At 49.8% G+C, this 18,891-nt stretch overlaps 1 protein-coding gene and 1 long non-coding RNA gene across 2 annotated transcripts in view; one reads left to right on the top strand and one right to left on the bottom strand.

Annotated features, from left to right (window-relative positions):
* Positions 1 to 472, bottom strand: part of RYBP (RING1 and YY1 binding protein) — a 43,168-nt gene extending 42,696 nt beyond the window's left edge. Inside the window, exon 1 of the mRNA XM_064667176.1 lies at positions 306 to 472. Within this exon, the coding sequence (XP_064523246.1) occupies positions 306 to 337 (32 nt within the window). The 5' untranslated portion in view covers positions 338 to 472. The remainder of the gene's footprint in view (positions 1 to 305) is intronic.
* Positions 473 to 589: 117 nt separating this feature from the next.
* On the top strand, positions 590 to 13,653 carry LOC135420145 (uncharacterized). The gene is made up of 2 exons (XR_010433393.1): positions 590 to 12,465; positions 13,291 to 13,653. It is a non-coding gene; the product is annotated as an uncharacterized LOC135420145 (long non-coding RNA).
* The last annotated feature ends 5,238 nt before the right edge of the window (positions 13,654 to 18,891 follow it).

The following is an 18,891-nucleotide window of genomic DNA, read 5'->3' as shown; positions in this document are numbered from 1 at the left end:
CTCCTCCTCCTCCCGCTGCCCTTCCACGCTCCCTCCATCTTAGGAGCCTCCCTCGCTCCCTCCCCGCCCGCACCCCCCCCCCCCCCCGTACCTGGCGGGGCGGCGCGGGCTCGCCGCCCCCTCCCCGTTCGCTCCCTCCATCTTAGGCGCCCCTCGCCGCCTCCCCCCCGCCGCGGCCGAGCACACGCCGGCGGCCGCCAGCCAGGGCCTACCCGCCGCCATCCCCTCGGCCGGGGCTGGGGCCGCCCCGCCGCGCTCCCTCCATCTTACCGCCTCTCCCCGCCCGCCCCCGCGCCCCCGCTCACCTGGTCGGGCTCTTCTTGTCGCCCATGACCATGGATCGGGGCCGCCCCTGCCCTGCGCACAAAGAAAGAGGCGAGGGGAGGGAGGAGCGGGGGGGGGACGGGGCTGCCACCGTCCAGCAGGCTCCGGCTGCTGCGCACCCCGCGCCGCCGCTCCTGCCGCTGCCAGGCTCCGCTCCGGACTAGCAGCGCAGCGCACCCCGGTGCCCTCCCTCCTCGTCGTCGTCCTCCTCCTCCTCCCTCTCTCCCTCCCCGCGCCGCGCCGCTCCGGCGGGCGGAGCTGCCGCCGCGCCGCGGCCAATGGGGGCGGCCCCGCCGCCGGCCCTGCCGGGGAGGGAGCGGGGAGGGAGCCGGGAGCGCCCCCCGCGCCGCCCCCGGCGGGTCCCACCCCCGCCCCGGCCCAGAGCCCCTCGGGCCGCTCCCCCCCGCTCTGGGACCCCGCCGCGCCGGGAGCGCTCCGGCTCCGCGCAGCCCGCGGTGGCCCCTTCTTTTCCTTCCCTTCCCCCTCGCGGGACTCGCCGTCCGCCCGTCCCCGGGGGAGCGGGGCTGAGTCCCCGCCGCGGGGCGGCTGCGGGCGGGACCCGTCCTGCCTGAAGGGCGGCGGGTCCCGGCGGGGGACGGGGGCGGCTCCGTGAGGGGAAGGGCGGCCAGACCCGGCTCGCCCGCCCGGTGCCTGCACTGGGAGTACCGGAGGGGCCGGGCAGCAGGAGCCAACTCCTGCTCCATGCCCTGACCTCGGGGCCGGGCCCCCGCTGCCCTCACGAGTGCCTCGGCCGCCACCTTCACGAGTTGCCTTCCCGCCCGGGGTCAGGTCACTGGCCCGCAGCGCTGCCGTAGTGCTGCTCCCAGAAACGTTCCCACAAATCCCTCAGTGACCTGTCGACTCCACCAAGCACGAGCTGTGGTTCTGCAAAACTCCTAAGGTGGTGAACAGTGGCATTTCCCAAAAGGTGGCATTTCCCAAAAGCAGCAGTTCTGCCCCGAAGTTCCCCGCTGGGGCCCGTGGAAGCGCTGGGATGGCAGGCTGGACATGCCAAGGATGAGCTGTCACCGTCATTGCTGACCCCCTTTCACTCAGGGACAGTTCCTCAGCATTGGTGGATGGAGGATTTGGGGGCCACCAACAGCCTGAGAGAGGACGGGGCAAGGAGCGATGGGTAAAGACAAAAGTTGGTTCGGCCACACGCCTTGCAGGGCAGACGTTTTTTCACCATGCTTTCCCAGTTTCTCAGTGGCAACTAAGCCAAGCTAACAGCTCCCACCAGTGAGGAGCAAACCCCAGGCAAGGCACAGCCCAGACAGGGCTGTACCTGAGAGCGTGGTGAGCAGGGCTGAAGGGTGAGTGTGGAGACAGTCTGAGCAAAGTTGACCTATGGCTGAATACAAAGGAAAAAATAAAGAAAATTGTTACTAAAAAGCAAACCAATATAAGCGGCTTAAGGCGCAGGATAGGCACTTACCATGGCAGGAGGCAACACAACGATGGTTTGTGCATTACAGCTTCAGTAATCTGGACTCATGCATGAGCCACAGAGGGTTTTTCCCGTCCACCGATGCCCATTTTAACATTGAAACCATGCTGACAGACTCACCTCCCGTGTTTAATAGCTGCATGTAATCCACTTACTCTATCCAGCCCCCTCATCCCCACACAGGTAGTTTAACCCATGCTGGCACCTCCACCAACTACTTTAATTTCCAAACAGACTTCCAATGACTTTTTTCTAAGCCACACAAGTTCCTTGAACAATACAGCAAGACGCAGACATACTCCAAGGGCAGAGTTAAGGTTGCACAATTATCACATGTAGGAAGTGTCATTTTCCCATTGCATCTGCTGTTTTCCAAACATTTTTTGCTCTTTTAGATTATAGCAGTAACGTTTGCTTTGGGAATCTGTGTGGGAACAGGAGCTCAGCAGTGCTTGTGGGGTCTGGTAAGCACAGAGACCTGGTATGCAGTTGCTGCCAAAACTTCATGGCAATGGTGCTTACAGGGACAAGAATACACTGTGTTTGGGGACAAGATCAGTGGAGAACCTGAGAAGAAGAAGAGAAAGGCAGAAAGCACTGAAATTTTGACTCAGGAGATGCTCCTGGTCCATCTCCTGTTTTCTGCCACAGGTGCTTCTCTTACCTCCACATTGTTGTGTTAAGCAGAGCAACAACCACCATAGGCACAGAGTAAAATATTGTGGAAACACCAAGGAGCTGTGGCCCATTCTTAGAAAGCAATTTATCTCCTCAATAAAGTTTCAGCGTTGCTGTTTTCATAGCAAAAGTTGTTTTCTTTCCAAAAACCTACTATATCCTTCATTATCAATTTCCACGGGAAACCTTCCTTCCTCAGCAAATGACGCTTCCAAAGTCACATGTTAAAAACTTGGCAACCCAAGCACAGCGTGATTTCATTCAATACATACACCCATTGGGAGGTGAGCATTCCCAGTATTATAAACACCCTTGGAGCCACAGTTTGGTGTCTCTTCCTTCATGGAGGGCTCCTGCAGGAGTGTTGTGGCCACTGGTGGGCTGATCCAGCCAAAGCATCGTGCAGGCAGCAATTCCCTGCTGACGCCTCCAGACACCAACACACCAAGACAGGAACCACTGGCAGCAGTCAGGGCTGAAAAGACAGTCAAACTAAATGACAAGTGCTTGGCTGGGGTATTTCTTTCGTACAGTGAGTTGTCCCGCTGCCCTCAAAATTCACAGGCAGCACATCCCACTGAGCATTTGGGGATTTTTAATGGAGTTTGGGCTCTCATGTCCTCACAAGGCAGCCTTGAGCAAGTTATTTAGCACTTCTCCTTAACTCCAGCAAGCTGGACTGAAAAAGAGTAAATTTCTAAATTTCTAGGCTCACACAGGAATCTACGGCACAAGCTTTTAAACCAAACTTATTCCAGCTAAATATTTTGAACTCCACAGTGATGTTCAGCTGGTGGTAAATCCACCTGAAGGAATTCCTACCCTTGCATCCAGAAGATGCCATTTTCTCATTTATGCCAAATGTGTGCTTATTTGAGAGCACTCTCAAGAGGATCCTGTTAACCCACTTCTTTCCACCTCTCCCCTTCCCTCACCATGTGTATTTTTAATGACAAAAACCTTGTAAAGAGACACTGGTTGCAGATGCTTCCAGTGCATGACAGGCAGGGCAGGCAGGCTCAGGGGGCTGGGAGATAGGGCACAAACCTCTTGGGCAAATCTGGGTGACACAGCCTGTGCTGGGAGCTCTGGAGCAAATGATTCCAGTACACCCTTTTCATGTCAGCTATGGAGATATTGGGAGGAGACAGATGGAGCATCGTTACCCCTCTGCACCAGCTCGACATCCCCCTCACCCCAACAGCATCACAGCTACTCCTGCTTCCTTGTTTCAGCCCTGAAAACAGACAACAGTCCAAACTGACAGTCCATCAGTCCGTAACCTCTACAGAGCAACTGGCCAGGGATGCTTAGAGATGCACTTCTGAGCTTAACACCCTGTTAGGAGCCTCTTCAGAGTGGTGAGATCTCCAAAACCTGGAGTGCCAAGAGCGCCGGGGTAATTCCCCACACCTGGACCATCGATATAAAAGGATTTTAAAATAAACTGGGGTGCTACACCCAGCCAAAGTCAGTATTTGTGCATAGGGTTCAATGCCAAATATAAATATTAACTTGAGCTTCTCAGCCCCACTGTGGTAAACACACATTTTTGTAATTTTGCATCAGATGTGCATAACTTCTCAGAAGTGACTGCTGCCCTGAACAGCCCAAAGTCTAACCACTAGGAAATTACTTTTCTGTGGATTTAATAAGGAATTTCTTACATAGGAGTTGGAATCAGGCTCAGGACACAGATCCCTCTATTAGTTTAGCTGGAGCTAAAAGGATCAGAAATGATGCTGCTGCTCTGTGGGTCAGGGAAGTTGAGTATCCACCACACAATTAGCACCTTTAAGTAGAAGTGGGTAGAAAGGGAAATTAGCAATTGAGGGTAGAAATGGTGAACCAGCTACACAGGAGCACCTTAACAGCCAGCATTCATTCTGCCCATGTCCTCCTGAAGAGGATTAAATGTGTTTAGCCTCCCCAGGTTTCCAGGATGAGGAGAAGCTATCCAGGGGTGGAAGAAAAAGAGGCTGTGTGAAAGCCGTCAGACTTCACACAAAGCAGCATAATGTTTGCCATACATACGAGCATCCTTGGCAAGGAAGGCAGGAGCCTGTGCTCAGAAGCCTGGAAGTCTTCACCACAAAATAAAATACCAAACCAGAAAGCCCAGGGGCACTGGTGGCCAACAAACTGCACCCTCTCTTGCTTTCAAAGCACAGCATTAACTGCCATGGGCTTCGGATGCCAATGTCAGAGAGAAGTCAAGAGGAAACTACTCCTGGAAGTCTCACTTAGCACTTGACAACATCTTTGAATATGTGGCCCAGGCTGAGTTCATAAGCTTTTTGGGGAAAGTGTTGTGCTGGGGATTGTGTAAACACAGAGCTGGCTGATGGATGGCCCTGGTGCACCACGGAGATTTATGCACGCTCCAGAAAAACGTACTGAATTAACAAGCATCTTGGACTAATACAGGGACACTCAGAGACTTCACTGATAATTGTGACAGAGAAACAAATTATAAGGAAAAGTTATCACGCAGTGTTCCATTTTCCAGACTTCAGTAAAGAGTTGGATGCAGGGTCAGATGGGATATTTTTAGCTGTGCTGGGAGCACAGGGGTAGCAAAGTGGGCAAGGGATTGAGCAAGGAGGAGCTGGAGAGAAGATCATTGGTAGAGGCCCTCATAAAACCGCCTTGGGATGACCATTACTTGATATTTTCTTTAGTGACCCCATTAGGAAAAGGAAGGATTATGCTTATAACCTGAAAATAAGAAGAACAATGTCACAGTGGAAGAAATACGGCGTTACTGACTTTGACAGCTGGGTGCTTGTAATCAAACTTTCTCACTTCAAGCAGAAGCTCATTGGTGTGGCACCCAGGAGGGACAAGACCTCTCTCAGAGGTGTTTTTGTGCCATGGGTGTGACTTACCTCCTGAAAAGGCCAATGTCAAGCAGGGGTTATCAGAAGTACCAATGAATAGAGACAGGGAAGCATTTAATGCCACTGAACAGTGCACAGGCAAGACCTTGTTGGAATTCTCCAGACAGTCCTCCAGATGAAGAAAAAAAAATGCATTCAAGCATGGAGAAGAGTTTCTAGGATGGTAAGAGGGACAGGAAGCCTATTTTATGAGAGGAGTCTCTACAAACTCAACTTGCTCAGCCTAAGGAAACAAAGGCTGGGAGGAGGTATGAGCACTCTAAAATACACTGGGGAAGGCGGCAGCGCATTTCAGCAACAAAAGAGCCAGCAGACAAGAATGAAGAGCACAACTGATCCATGCTGGACATGTGGGCTGGAAACTAGACATCTGTTTCTAACCTTCAGAGGAACAAGGAACAGAAACAGCTTTGCAGTGGGAGGAGCAAAGGCACTCAATGTAAAGATGGACTTTGATCACTTACAGAAGGAGTCAGCGGAGCAGCTCACATAGTCCCTCCTGCCCCTGTGATCCCGCTGAGGTCAGATCCCACTGCTGTCACTAGAGTCCTGATTCTCCTTCCTCACCCACCCACACCAAATATTCTCATCTGACTCATTCCCAGCCAACAGATTTCAGTAGATGTTCTCTCAAGGGAAGGGGAGAGGTACAGGGAGAAGAAAACTCTTCATCCAGCTCTTGTGCCTAGAAATGGATTTCTCAAACACCCAGGGATTTCCGATTTGCTTCTAAATTTGGTATGTGGTTTTTTTTCCTCCCAGAAAACTTAAAACTTCCTGTATTCAGCAAAATAAGGGTATTTTTAAAGTTTTCCTTTTTTTTTTTCCTTTTAATCTATTTTTAGATAGTGTTTCATGGTTTCTTTGGAAAAAAGTTTTAGAACTGAATTAGCAAGTGATCAAATGCCGACTATCAGGAACTTCAAACAGCGAGCCAAAACCTTTCTATCAGAAACAGCCCGCCGAAGAGCAACGTAGGAGAAAAAGGATCTGAAAGATGAGGAGCAATATGCAAGCAACAGCCAGTGCCAAGAATCTCCAGGGTCTGTAAACCCTTAAAATGCCAGACAGACTGGAGTAAAAAACAGCCTGAAAGGTAGAGAGGCATAAAACACTCTGCGTGCAACAGCGTTGAATATAAAACTGGCTGAGTAGAAAAGAAAGCCAACAAAAACTAGAGGCTCTAGCTAAGCATCCTGCACGCTGTACTCTGCAGATAGCAAAGGCTGTGCCATTTAAATCTGTAATCCCTTCCCAAGCAAAGAGGCTTTTGCAACAGCGCAATCTGGATGTCACCAGCATATGAATAGGCATCTTGGGACTGCTCTGGAGAGCAGAGGTCAAAGTTTAGTGATGTATGTACTTGTCTCCCTAATGGGTCTTATTGATTATTATCCATAGAAACAAGCAATGTCTCCAAATCTGCCTCCCCCTTTGGGTTAGATGCTGGCAACCAGGAAAAAGCACCTTGATCTTCTAGGTCCATGCTGTTTGTAGAGTGTTGAAGCCTGCGATGAGGAAAGACACAAAGCTGCTGAACAGACTAGTGAAACACAGCAAGTGGAAGATGGTCAGTAGATCTGTGTAACATCTGCATAGCAATGATGCATGGGAGCACAGTGTCAAAAAATAACACCTAATAAAATATTTAAAAAAAAAATAGGGCAACATGAAGGGGGGGAGGAGAAAATCAACATTGCAATTCAATCACCTAAGTGAATTGTGTGTTGTGGAAGGGGCTGAAAAGCCCCAGCACAGATAAAGCCAAATCCACACTTGTCCAACCACAGGTATTCCAGACAAGTATCTTAAATATTGCAGTGAAATTGTTCTATCTGTGGTACAAAATGGTGGTAACCAGCTGGTATCTTCACAGCACAAACACAGTTTTGTTGTGGCAACTTCAACAGCAGAGGAAAATATTTTAAAAAGCACCAGAAGCACAGGACCAAAAGTACCAATGCTGATTTGTCCTATCACAGTGAGCACTGCTGTGGCAGTCAGCCAGCACGGTGGTGTCAGCAAAGCCAGCTCAGGTAGGGCACTGGGAACACCCTCGGGTGGAGACTAAGCTGATAAATAAGCAAGAGCAATTATCAGACCTCCTCAAACTTCCCGAGTTTGCAAGGTAGAGCCAGAGAAAGCAGACTCACTCTGTAGACTTTGGTACTCCCACTTCTGGCTGCTTCTTGAAACCGGGGAAAAAAACCAACCCTCAGCCCTGTCTACAATGTTTCAGAATCTCAGAAGACATCCCATTTGGATTTAGGTCTAGAAACAGGCTCAGGCAGCAGGGAGGTCCTGTCTCTCTCTGGAGATGTGTGTCTACCTCCATATGTAAATACAAGGCCACTAAGGCTGGTCCCACTGACGAGCTGTCTGAGGTCTGTCTGTCTGCTCTGCCCATCCTCATCCTCACCCACCCCACAGCTTGCAGGCTGAAAAGGGGCAGAGGAGGTTGGCAGCAACACTGGGCTCCCCTGGGCAGCAACAGCCCCTTCCCCCTGGTGCCAAATGCCAATTTTCTGGGCTGTTCCTTGCACACCCACCCTGGCACATGGAAATACGGCATGTGGAAGAGCCTCCCCACAAGAGCTCTGTGCACACATTCCTTTGGCCTCGTAGAGGATTCTCCCTGCAGGGCAGGGATGAAGAAAGCCTTGCTGTCCAATAGAGGACCATGTAGGTGATTTCTGCTCCTGGCTCTGTGGAATGTGCAGCTTGCTTGCACAGGTTATATAAACCCAGTTATCTACTTGCACATTCTCACGTTAAAAAAGATGGGTCTGCACACCTGAAGAAGAAGAAAAGCTTGTGAGTATAAAGCATTGATTGTGTCATCGATATTGAGGCCACAGCACAAACCAGATCAGCACTGACTGCGTTTACTCCAGTGGAACTGTAACAACATGATCCCAGCCCCTGCCAGGAATGTTGTTGTTCAATACACATCTAAGTCACAGAGCAGCAACAAGCCTGCTGCACACTCAATTTTCTTCCAGGTACAGCAAATCTGGCTCTCTCTGGGGGCTGTGAAGGGACCAGCTCCAGGCAGTCAGAGATGCTGTGCTCTGTGCAGCTGGCGTTAGGATCACTGGCATCTGGTGGGAGTGCAGCTACTCAAGACTCACCAAAACAACAACAACAACAGAAAAGCCTCTTTTCTCGTAGAGTACAGCCGAATTCCCTTCCTCTCATTCCCTTAACAGATGTCAGAAAAAAGCATGAATGGCTGCAGCTCTGTGCTCGACTCGCAGCTTTCACACTTGCTGCAGAGCTGGCCTTCTGCTTCTAAACCCGGTTCTGGAAGGTGTTGCTTTTTCAAAAGAAAAATTGAGAGAAAGGAAAAAAAAAAACCCTTAAACACTTAATGGTAAACTCCTTCAAAAGAAAACTTGCTTCAAGCCAAAAAACATTTGCCAAGTTTCAACTAAACGTGAATTTTCTAACTAAATGACGCTGTAATAAACACCTCAATATGGGGGTTTCAAAATGAGAATGCCAAGACAACTTTGCTTCAAGCAGTTAAATATATATATATATATAATATATAACTTTTTTTTTTTAAGAAAAATCAAACTACCCCACGGAGACATTTTATGGTGCTTCAGTTATATATACATATTAAATAAAACAAACCAAAAAAACCCCAAGCAAATCAAATACAGAGAAAGCAAAATGAAAAGCCATAGATTCATGTGTTGCCCATCATTCCAGTCATGCAGGAGGATGTAGGTAGGAGCAGGACTCTCCCCAGAACCAGATCATAGGTCTGGATGCTATTGCAGCAGATTAACCTGGGACCACTACAGGAAGGAAGCATTTCCAGGTGAGAGAAGGGGTCTACATCAGAAATGCTGTTGCAGAACCTACCTGGCCATTTTACCTCATCTGGACTCCAACGAGGGTTCCCAGGGACTCTGAATCCAAGTCCAGTGCCTCCTTCCCAAGTCCAGTGCCTCCTTCCCTGTGTGCTGCACCAAGTGGTGCCTGCTGTGGCTGTAGGTGTGAGGGGCTCCAGCAAGGCTCTCCAGCAGCAAATAGTGATGGTGTGAGCCACTAAACATTCCTGGGACAGGAAGAGCCTAAATTCCTGACTGCTCAGATGTTGAATGGCTTTTCCTGTGCTTTGGTGCACAAGGTGAGATCCCGAGACAGCAGAGCTCTGGGTGCGAAGCGTGAGCACATCGATCTCTTCTCAGGGCCAAGTCCGGCTGCCTGGTCTGCAGACAGCTGCTGATTTGTTTTGGAATGTACAAAGATGCCCTTAAATCCAATTTAGGCATTAAGGGGAAAATAAACCCATGAGTGCCGTATGGTGGCTCTGCAGCCCGAAAGGCACCTACAGCTCCTGAGGGGACAGAGGTGCTGCCATGACTGGTCCAAAACTACTGTGGTGGTGCTGCAAACCACAGCATCCGTGCAGAGATGAGCAGTGGGACCCTGCTGCCAGGGGAACCACAGGCCTTAGGCTGGTTTTAATTCTGGCCAGCTCCCTCGTGCTGTCACACATAGGACAGCTTGGGAAAGCTGCAGCAAGAGAACAACCTGTGTTTCTGCAGGGAAGGACTGCAGCCATGAGTTAGCTAGACTTGTCCAAATAAAGGGGGGAAAAAGCTACTTATGTTGTTTCCCCAGCCTCAGAGCAATATGCTTTCCTAGGATCAATTCATAACAGGTTGTTGTGTTCAGAGCTAAAATTAATCTTACATCAGGAGAGTGAATTAAAACAATGAAGAGCTTCCTGCATCCATTGCTAAAAAAATTAATCGTCTAAGAGCTTCCTTTTCTACTTTCCAACTGGCCACCTTGCTTTCATTCAAGGAAAGCCTGAGTTAAAAAATGAAAAACCGTTTCCAGGTGGTTTTGGTTAAAGCAAACAAAGAGCTTGAATTGTGCAGAGCCTGGTTTCAGGCAGAAGGTGTAGGGTTAGCCAGAAAGAGTGAACCACCACTGCTGAGATACAGCCACTGGCCTAATTAGGTGGAATAGCTATTAGTGATTCCACCTAATTAGATAATTAGATTAATTATCTAATTAACTGAGATTGTTGTTAGACAAAGGCAGGTAGAGCTTCTGAGGTGATAAGGAAGACATCAGGGCAAGGTTACTCTGATTTATATTGATTTTTTTAACAGTTCAAGAACTCCCTTGGTTCCCACATTTATTTACCCAAGTCTCGCTCCTCTGGGGTTGTTTTAAAGTGATTAAAGCAAGGAAGGGGGGGCTGTTCTTTTACAAACAGAGAGAGGGGGAAAAAAAGGAAATTTCACTGCAAGGATTCAGTGGAGGGAAGAAACCAGACCGGGCAGGGGAATGTGTTGTGGATGAGAACTGCCTCTGCCCCCCCTCCACTTCTTGTGCTTGGATTTTGCAGCGCATTCTCCCCGCAGACCTTTTTGGCTACACAGCGTGTTTGTCTTTGGGGAGAGAGACAACATGTGAGCTAATGATGCACCAACACCGAGCGGGAGCTGTGGTGCTGGCAGATTTTTCTCCATCGCTTGCTCTTTGCTGGCAGTGCTGGTGGGAACCACAAGCCAATTAAGGAGGCCTCGTTGCGGTAGACGTGGCGTAAAAGTAGCATTAGAGCATCCTGCCCCAGAGACCTGTCAGCCCTGAATACCCGAGGGCGAGCGCAAGGCAGGTTTGCAGGTTTAATAAGCCAAGTCCTCCTCGCTCAGGCGTGAAGATAATATTATGCCAGGCAGGCCCCGGGTGGAGGAGGCAGAGCTGGAGCCTGTGGCTTCCACGATTTCAGCCACCTGCTTTGAATTGCAGCGCGACGGAGTCAGGCCCACAGCTGAGCCCAAGTTTTAGGAGGCACAGGAGGGCACGCAACCAAGTCGACCCTGTCCTTCCCGTCCTACAGCTATTGTTAGATGCATCAAGGAATTTGACCCACTTTGGGAGTTTCTGGTGGTTTTTCACATTCCATTTGTCCTTTCTGACTAACATTTTGCACTCGTGTGTCACAGCCCTGGCTCTGCTCCCTGTGGTGGATGCTCAGATTGCTGGAAAAAGATCCAGCTGCTATATCCCACTGTGTTTAGAGTTTCTGAGCTCTGAGTGGATCCAAGACACCACCCACACTGGGTTTTGAGGCATCCTCTCCACATGCCAGCTCCACCTAGCATCCTCCTTTCTCACCAAGCTTACGTCCTCCAGCTGCCTATTTGAATTCAGACCTTAAAGACTTTGCACACTTCCTCACACCAAAAAACACAAGCTTTGCAGACTAGGACAGAATTTTTGCAGAGGCCAATAACAAGTGCAACCCCAGGTGGGCTTTTCTCTGAGTTTTGGAGCTTGGCTGGTCTCTGCTCACACTGCAGAGCACAACAGCATTTAGTGATCTGGTGAGTAGTGTGTCCTTAGCACAGGGCCAGCTCTTGGGCTCACCTCCCTGTAGGAATCCTCACAAATCAGCCAGATGGCAGAAGGAAATGGTTTACACACCCTGTCAAGAGCTCAGAGGTGACTTACAGTTTATCTTCTCTAGCTTTGGTTGATCCCACAGCTAAACCAGCCCCTTCCCACTGTAAATGCCTCACCATCTCTTCCTCTGTCTTCTGCACACCTCTGAGGTTTCTCTTTCATACACCCTCAAATCGCTTGACTTCTTCATTCAGCCTTAATACCTGTGTATAATAATAGCTTAATAACTTTATAATAGCTTCAGCCTGTCTCCTGAGAGGTACAGAAATAAACCTGTCTTCCCTAGTTGCACAGACTACGTTAAGAGATCCATTACTGGTCACATCACAATCATTAGAATTCTCAGCTCCCATTGCCCCTGCTCCAGTGTGTGTGCCTTGGCATCCTTTTCAGCAAGATGCTCCACCCAGGCCACAGCAGCACCCCTTGGAAGAGCTGCAGAGTATAAATGTCATGCCAATGCCTTGGGTACTGCCTGAGGCTGGGCAGCCTGTGCCCTGCCAGGTGTGGAGTGTCAGGCTCCCATTCTCCCTTCCTGCACCCTGAAAGCCCCAGAGGCCACGGCCACCGTCTCAGGCAGAACTTGCTCTTTCCTAACAAAACACTCAGGTCTCCACGGGAGCTAAAGGGTTCCGAGTACAGACCAGCCACTCGCTGGGAGCCGCCGGCCATCTGGTAAGAGTATTGGAGCAAGCTACTTCCAAAGCCAACAGACACTTCTTTTGCAGAGTTTTTCCACTGTAGAGAATATCACAAAAATTTCTATTTTGTTGCGTCACAATCCTGGTAGCTAAGAGAGATTTTTATCACTTTCAACAAGCTCTGAAACCCATCCCAGGCCTTCGGGAAGGAGCTCTCTTCAACCAGCTGTGGGATGTGATGCCCAGGGAAAAGACAGGTCCCCAGGAGGGTCACATTGCCTCTCCCCAATGGTTTTGGACTCCTTGGAAATCTGTCACCAGTGCACCAAGGCTGTCTCCCATTAGCCAGCAGGATGGAGGGAGACCACAGGCCAAAAAGAGTGAACTTAATTTTAAGTTACTCCCAGCAGCAGATTTTCAATTCCTATCACAAAATCTGGCTGTTCTTCTACTGTTTTCATCCAGTTCAAGAAGTGTGCAGGAACTGGGCTGCAAGAAATCAGGCAACAACTTAAAGCTGCAGGCTGATCATCCACAGAATCCAGTGATATTAATGTGCTGATCACATTTGGTGCCAAAGGGCCCTGGTGAGCAGTTATTTCATTTTTGGGGGCTTGGAAATTGAGCAGCACATCTCACTTGCATCCCCAGAGTTCAAAGCCCAGAGGACAGTAACTCAGGGAACGGTGCACAGGCAGTGCATTGACACTCCTCAGCATAAATATCAATTTTCACACTGTGGTCAGGTTCTGTAAGTGTGGGGAATTGGTGTGGCAACGGGATTTTAACGAGGTCTGGTTGCGATTAATCCCTTTCTAGGCAGTTCCTCTAAATGACTTGATTCCTTGCAATCACTCAGGAATTACAAGACTGAAGTGAACTGCAAGGGACCACAGTGAACATGTGCATGAAACTATCTGAGTCTGCAAAACAAAGGCACTTGCTGGAAATTATTAAAACAGCACAAAAACATGGAACTCGCCCAAAATGGAAGGTACATTGGAAGGGATAAGAAATATCATATTGCAATTAATGCTGTATAGGACATGACAGCAAGACAGAGCCTACTTATGAAAGAACATTCCAATACCAGAGCAAACCCTGTGGCCAAGCCTGGACACTATGATGGGGGACATCCATCCTGGGTGACAGGATGCAGCAGCAGCCCCGACAGGACGAGATAAAGCAGTAGCCTGCAAATAAACTGAAATCAGTCACTCAAGTTCCTACTCTTACATCATCCATCCCCTTGCTCTTACCCCTGCAGCAGAGAAGATTCCCTGCCCAGAAGGCAGCCTAGCTGCTGCCAGAGTATACTGGGAAAAGGGAGAGAGAGCTTGCTTTGCAGGGGAAGCAAACGCCTCCCTCCAGCCGATCTCCATCGCTCTTTATCTGCCCACAGCTGCTCACAATCTGGCCCCGCAGATAAGGAAGGCAGCGCTCCCCATCCTTCCCTTTCCTCCAGCTGGCGAGGTCTGGCAGCTCCACATTTTCTGGAGCTGGGAAAGGCAGCGCCACGTGGCAGACGAGCCCATGGCCAAGTCCCCATGGCTTTGGCTGGAAGGTGCCACGGTGTGGCAGTGGTCCATGGGGATGGCAGGCATGGCAGAGCAGGCACATCTGCTCCAACCCACAGCCCTCCCTGTGCTTTGGGAGGGTGGTGAGGGCAGGGGCTGGTCTGGATCCCTTCCAGATCCATCCCTCCTCTCCATTCTTTTTGCCATCTCCCTCCCCAGCTGTAGCAGTAACTCAGTACCCTCCTTTTTTCCAGCTCAGCAATATGGCTCTGTCAAGTGCATCCACTGTGAAAGGGCCAAATTCATCCCAGGTGCCCACACAGAGGCTTAACTGGAGGGACACTTGGGATGGATTTAGCCCATTACACAGCGTGTTAATCATATTACTGCAGAAATCTGCACAGTTCCCAAAGCACAAGCTGACGAATCCTCCTGGAGCCCGACAGGCCTCGGAGCCTCGTTCCAGCATGCCAGAGGTTCTTTTATTCATTAATCATATTTGCTTAATAACCTTGTATCTCTCCAGTGGAGGGAACTGCCAGGCTCACATAAGGTAATTGTGGGATGGCTCTCCTGGAGAGCTGGAAGTACTGGCATTTTCAGCTGGTGTGTGTGTGGCACAGCTCCGGGGTAATTTCCCTCCTCATCCTCAACCACAAGGGCACAGGGAGGGATGTGAAGCCCTGCGGATGCTCCATATCCTTCTGTCAGAGCTTCTCCCTCAATCTGGCAGCAAAGTTTATGACAGTGAATTTATAATATTCTGGGTCTGAGCTGCTTCTTGATTGACAAGCCCCTGTGCTGCAGCAGCACGTTTAGTGCAGGTAATTACTGAGGGTGTCAGGGAAAAAATTGTGGAGAAGATCCTGTACGCAGCCTGTTAATTGTAACTGTTCCTCTCGCTAAAAGTTTTGATAGGTGTAATCCATCAAATATGCTTTGTGCAACTTCACAGTGGTTGACTAAAGGCCAATTTTATTGCTTTGGAAATCAATGGGAGCAGCACTGCTGGAAGCAGAAGATCCCGTTGGTGTTTCCCATCTCCTGCGTCAGCAGCCGGTGTGCAAGAGGAAGGTGCTGATTCCAGAGCCTGCTTCTCTCTGCTGCTCACTCGCCCCGTGAAGTGTCTGTTGCCGTCGTCCCAGGAGCATTTTTTGCTCTTGTAGTCTATTAAAGCCTGAGATTAGCACTCGTGTTGTTCCAGCATGTGGTCTCACTTTGTAGCTGAGGTTCAGTAACTTCCCTTTGATTAGGCTCACTGAGAATCAAGCTTTTTAAATATCCTGTGATTATATCACCGAAAATCTTTAACTGGCACATTTTCCAAACTCTCTGCTGTTTGTGTAATGTTTATCAATCAGCACAGGATTTTCCATCACAGTACACCCCCGTTTACACCACAGAGCAAGGCAAAGTAACAGCCCACTACGATCTTCAATGAGTTTTTTCCCCACTGTTATTTAGGAAAAGGATTCCCAGCTGGCAAATGCTGTGGCCAGAGCATGGAAGAAGTGGTATATTTGACTGATCATTCCCATCCAGTATTGTCCACCTACGCCACAACTCTGTTGCACCCCAGCAGATGATGCACCATCTTTCCAAGGGCCGGGGGGGCTCGGAGGGGCCGGGCAGAGCCCACAGGGACATGGGGAGCATCTGGGAGCCGCTGGTTCCTCCTCCCAGGCGAGGATCAGTTTCACATCAGCAGCCTCATGGATGCAGTTAAACTGCAGCCTGGGCCAGTTTTAAATCAAGCCCAGATGGGCCCTCTCCTTCTTCCAGGGGGTGGTAAATCCACTTCAAATCCCACCAACCTGGGAGGTGCTGGGTAAGGCCCTCAGAGTGGCAAGGGGCAGGTTTTACCTGGCGCTCTGTGTGCTGCCAGCACTGCGAGCTGCCTGTAAATCCTTCACACGATGGACGACGATCTGCACTCATTCCTGGTTTACAGACAGAAAAATGAGAGAGGACAGGCACCCAGGGACACCCGGGCAGCACACGTGAGGGGTGCTGCTTGGGGCGCAGCAAAACTCTCCTCCGCTCCTCCTCCTTGGCTCATCCCACCGGAGCAGCACATCCCGCTCCGACGCAAAGCAGAAGTGACGCTGACGGAGTACGACGGGAATGTCAATGCTCTTCCCATCAACAGCACGGGGAAACCAGGGAAAGCATATGTGTGTGGAGCTGTGTCACTCTTCTTTCTGGAATGCACTACCCGAGTCCCTGTTCGGGAAATAGAAAATCAGGGACTTGCTGGCACATGGTGGGAAACAACTTGGGAAATGCAATTGAAATGCTTTTTAAAAGCAAAGGGAAAGCCAACACCCTCCCAAGGCAAGGAGACTAAAAAGTGCCTGGGCTATTTGGGAACAGATAGAAATACAGGCAGGCCGGTTCTGGCAGAGTCATGATATTGTTTAATAACATTGCTGGAAAGCTAATTGCATAGTTTAAAAGCAAGTTTAATAAGTAGTAGCTATGAAAATGCTAGTTCTGAAGTTACCAGGTTAGGAGAAAGCAGACTGGTCTATGCTCCATGTTAATGGCTGAATCAACATATAAGAGCAAGAATCTGGACTTGGTCTAACTGTATAAACCTGCTCGATATTTCAACAGCAAGATATTTTTGCCTTGGTTCTCACAGAGAAAAATACACTCATTTATTTCCCTGAAATACCATATTATGATGGATGCAACTGCCAAGTTATAGCTAATGGATGTAACATGATGGAAAACATCATTATTTAGGTGTGGGAAATTGTTCTTTAGGAATCCAGTGTCTGTAGCAAACCTGCACTCCTTGAACCTCAATTCCACAACGCATTTCAGATGTGGATTTTAAGTGACTGTTTCTAATTAGTCTATCACAGAACCCTGTCAAAATACCTTTTGGAGCATGGCAATAACGTGTGCACAGGATTTTAAACCACATCCAGGGAGCATCTGTGGAACTCGATGCTTGGCTGAGCAGCAAGAAAACAAACGTGGTGACCATCCCCAGCGCTCGTGGGTGCTGCTGCTCCTGTGGCACTTGTCCCCCCACGTCCTCTTACAGGGAAGGTGCCTGGGGACATGACAGCTGGCAGTGCAGATCAGGCTGGTATCATGACATCTGTGAGAGGCTGTTCCCGAGGGCCCTGCAGCTCCCGTCTCCCACAACATGGGTACCCAGGGGCCACGCTGCGGGGGTGAGATGGCTGGCACTGCTAAGAGATGCTCCCAGCTGCACAAGGAAATTGTGAGCTCCCTGGTGACACATGACACGGGAGGAAGGCTTGTGCTGCTATTTCCCACAGGACAACAAAAAGGAGCGAGCAAGGCATGTGAGTGCTGGATACAGCAATGTACCCAAGCAGTCCAGATGCTGCAGAGAAAATTCATCCTTGCTTTGGGATTTCCCTTTGCTGCCCCAAGTGATGGAGTCAGCCTGGTGTAATGCCTGAGGAGAGCTGCTCTCTGCCTGATGGGGCTCCATAACTGGCCTACACTGAGCTTCTTTTGGCCATTTATTCACAGCCCAGCACTGACTCACTGCAATGCCCCATCATACTGCCCAGCCCGAGTGACACAGGCCAGAGCCCAGCAGCCCCAGCCAAATGCACTTGCAGCTTACACAGCACTTCCTTACAGCAGAAGAATCTCTTCTCTGCTCCCCCGGCAAGGGCACACATATAAACATTTGCAGCTGGCTCCCATCAGCCACACAGAGGCCAGTGCTTCAGGTGTCTGATAAATGCTCCTTGCTTCCTATTAATGCTTCTGCTGTGTATCAAAAGAAGCATTAAACCTGCCTCTCCAGCCTTAGCAGGGGCACTCCTGACAGTTTCGGCTGTGCTGGAATAACACGCTTTGCTACTTCAGTGCTCATTTGTGCTCCTGGAACACTCCCACTGGATCCCGTCTGTTCAAGGGATGGATTTCCAAGCACTTTGTGGGTGCCTTAGTGAGTTTGAGAGGTGCACAGCATCCAAAGACTGGGTGCTTTGGGATGCTACCAGATCATCCCTGTGCTCAAACAGGCAGGAGACTCCAGCTGTAGTTACGTGTGCTAAGCCCTTCTAGTCACTCAAGCTTGCCTGGCATCAGAGGAACCACCAGGCCTGGCTCTTACCAGCTCTGCTGCCAATGAAAGGGCACTAGCAACACTGTCTCTCATTAGCTGATTGGGAATTAATGATAATCAACTTGTACCAAACCTCCATCTCCAGCAGTTGTGTGACTGTCATTGTCACATACAGAGTCCTCTTCTGCTTCTCCCAATTGCCCCAAAAAGCCCTCACACAGCCTCAATGACAACAGCACAAAGGAAAGGAAGCAGCAATAATTATTATTTTAGAATGCCAGTTCTTAGATCACTACTGTTATTTCTATTGCACACTATATGGTTTTAAGCATTTGGCACAGTCCTGAGTTGTTAGAGGAAAATACACCATGCTGGATCCAGCAGCCCAAGAGGGGAAGCTGCTGCTGCTCCATGTCCTCAGCACATGCACAGTATAGAGCAGATATACATATATATATATATATATATATATATATATATATATACACATGCATACATGGATGGCCACACACATCACAGAGAGGCACTCACACAGAGCCAGCACCAGTGGCCTCATCCTGCTCCCCTCTCTGGCTGGACAGGGTGGAATTCCACTAGTAGCAATACATGTGTATAAGGTGGGCCATGGACCCCTTCTCCTGCTAGCAGCAAACCCAGTCCTGCACAAACCTTGCCAGGGAAGCTGTCATGCTGGGAGCCGGCAGAATCATAGAACTCACAGGTTTGGGTTACAAGGGACCACAAAATCACCCGGTTTCAACCCCACCACCAGGGGCAGGGACACCTTCCACTACACCAGGAATGCAAAGGCTCAGCTCTTGAGCCAATATATGGCCCCTCGAGTTATCCTCACTAGAGCTGGTACCTGTTGCAGAGCCAG

Source organism: Pseudopipra pipra, chromosome 11 (genome assembly GCF_036250125.1).
Source record: "Pseudopipra pipra isolate bDixPip1 chromosome 11, bDixPip1.hap1, whole genome shotgun sequence".
NCBI classification, from domain to species: Eukaryota; Metazoa; Chordata; class Aves; order Passeriformes; family Pipridae; genus Pseudopipra; species Pseudopipra pipra.
This window is presented reverse-complemented; position numbering and strand designations above follow the sequence as displayed.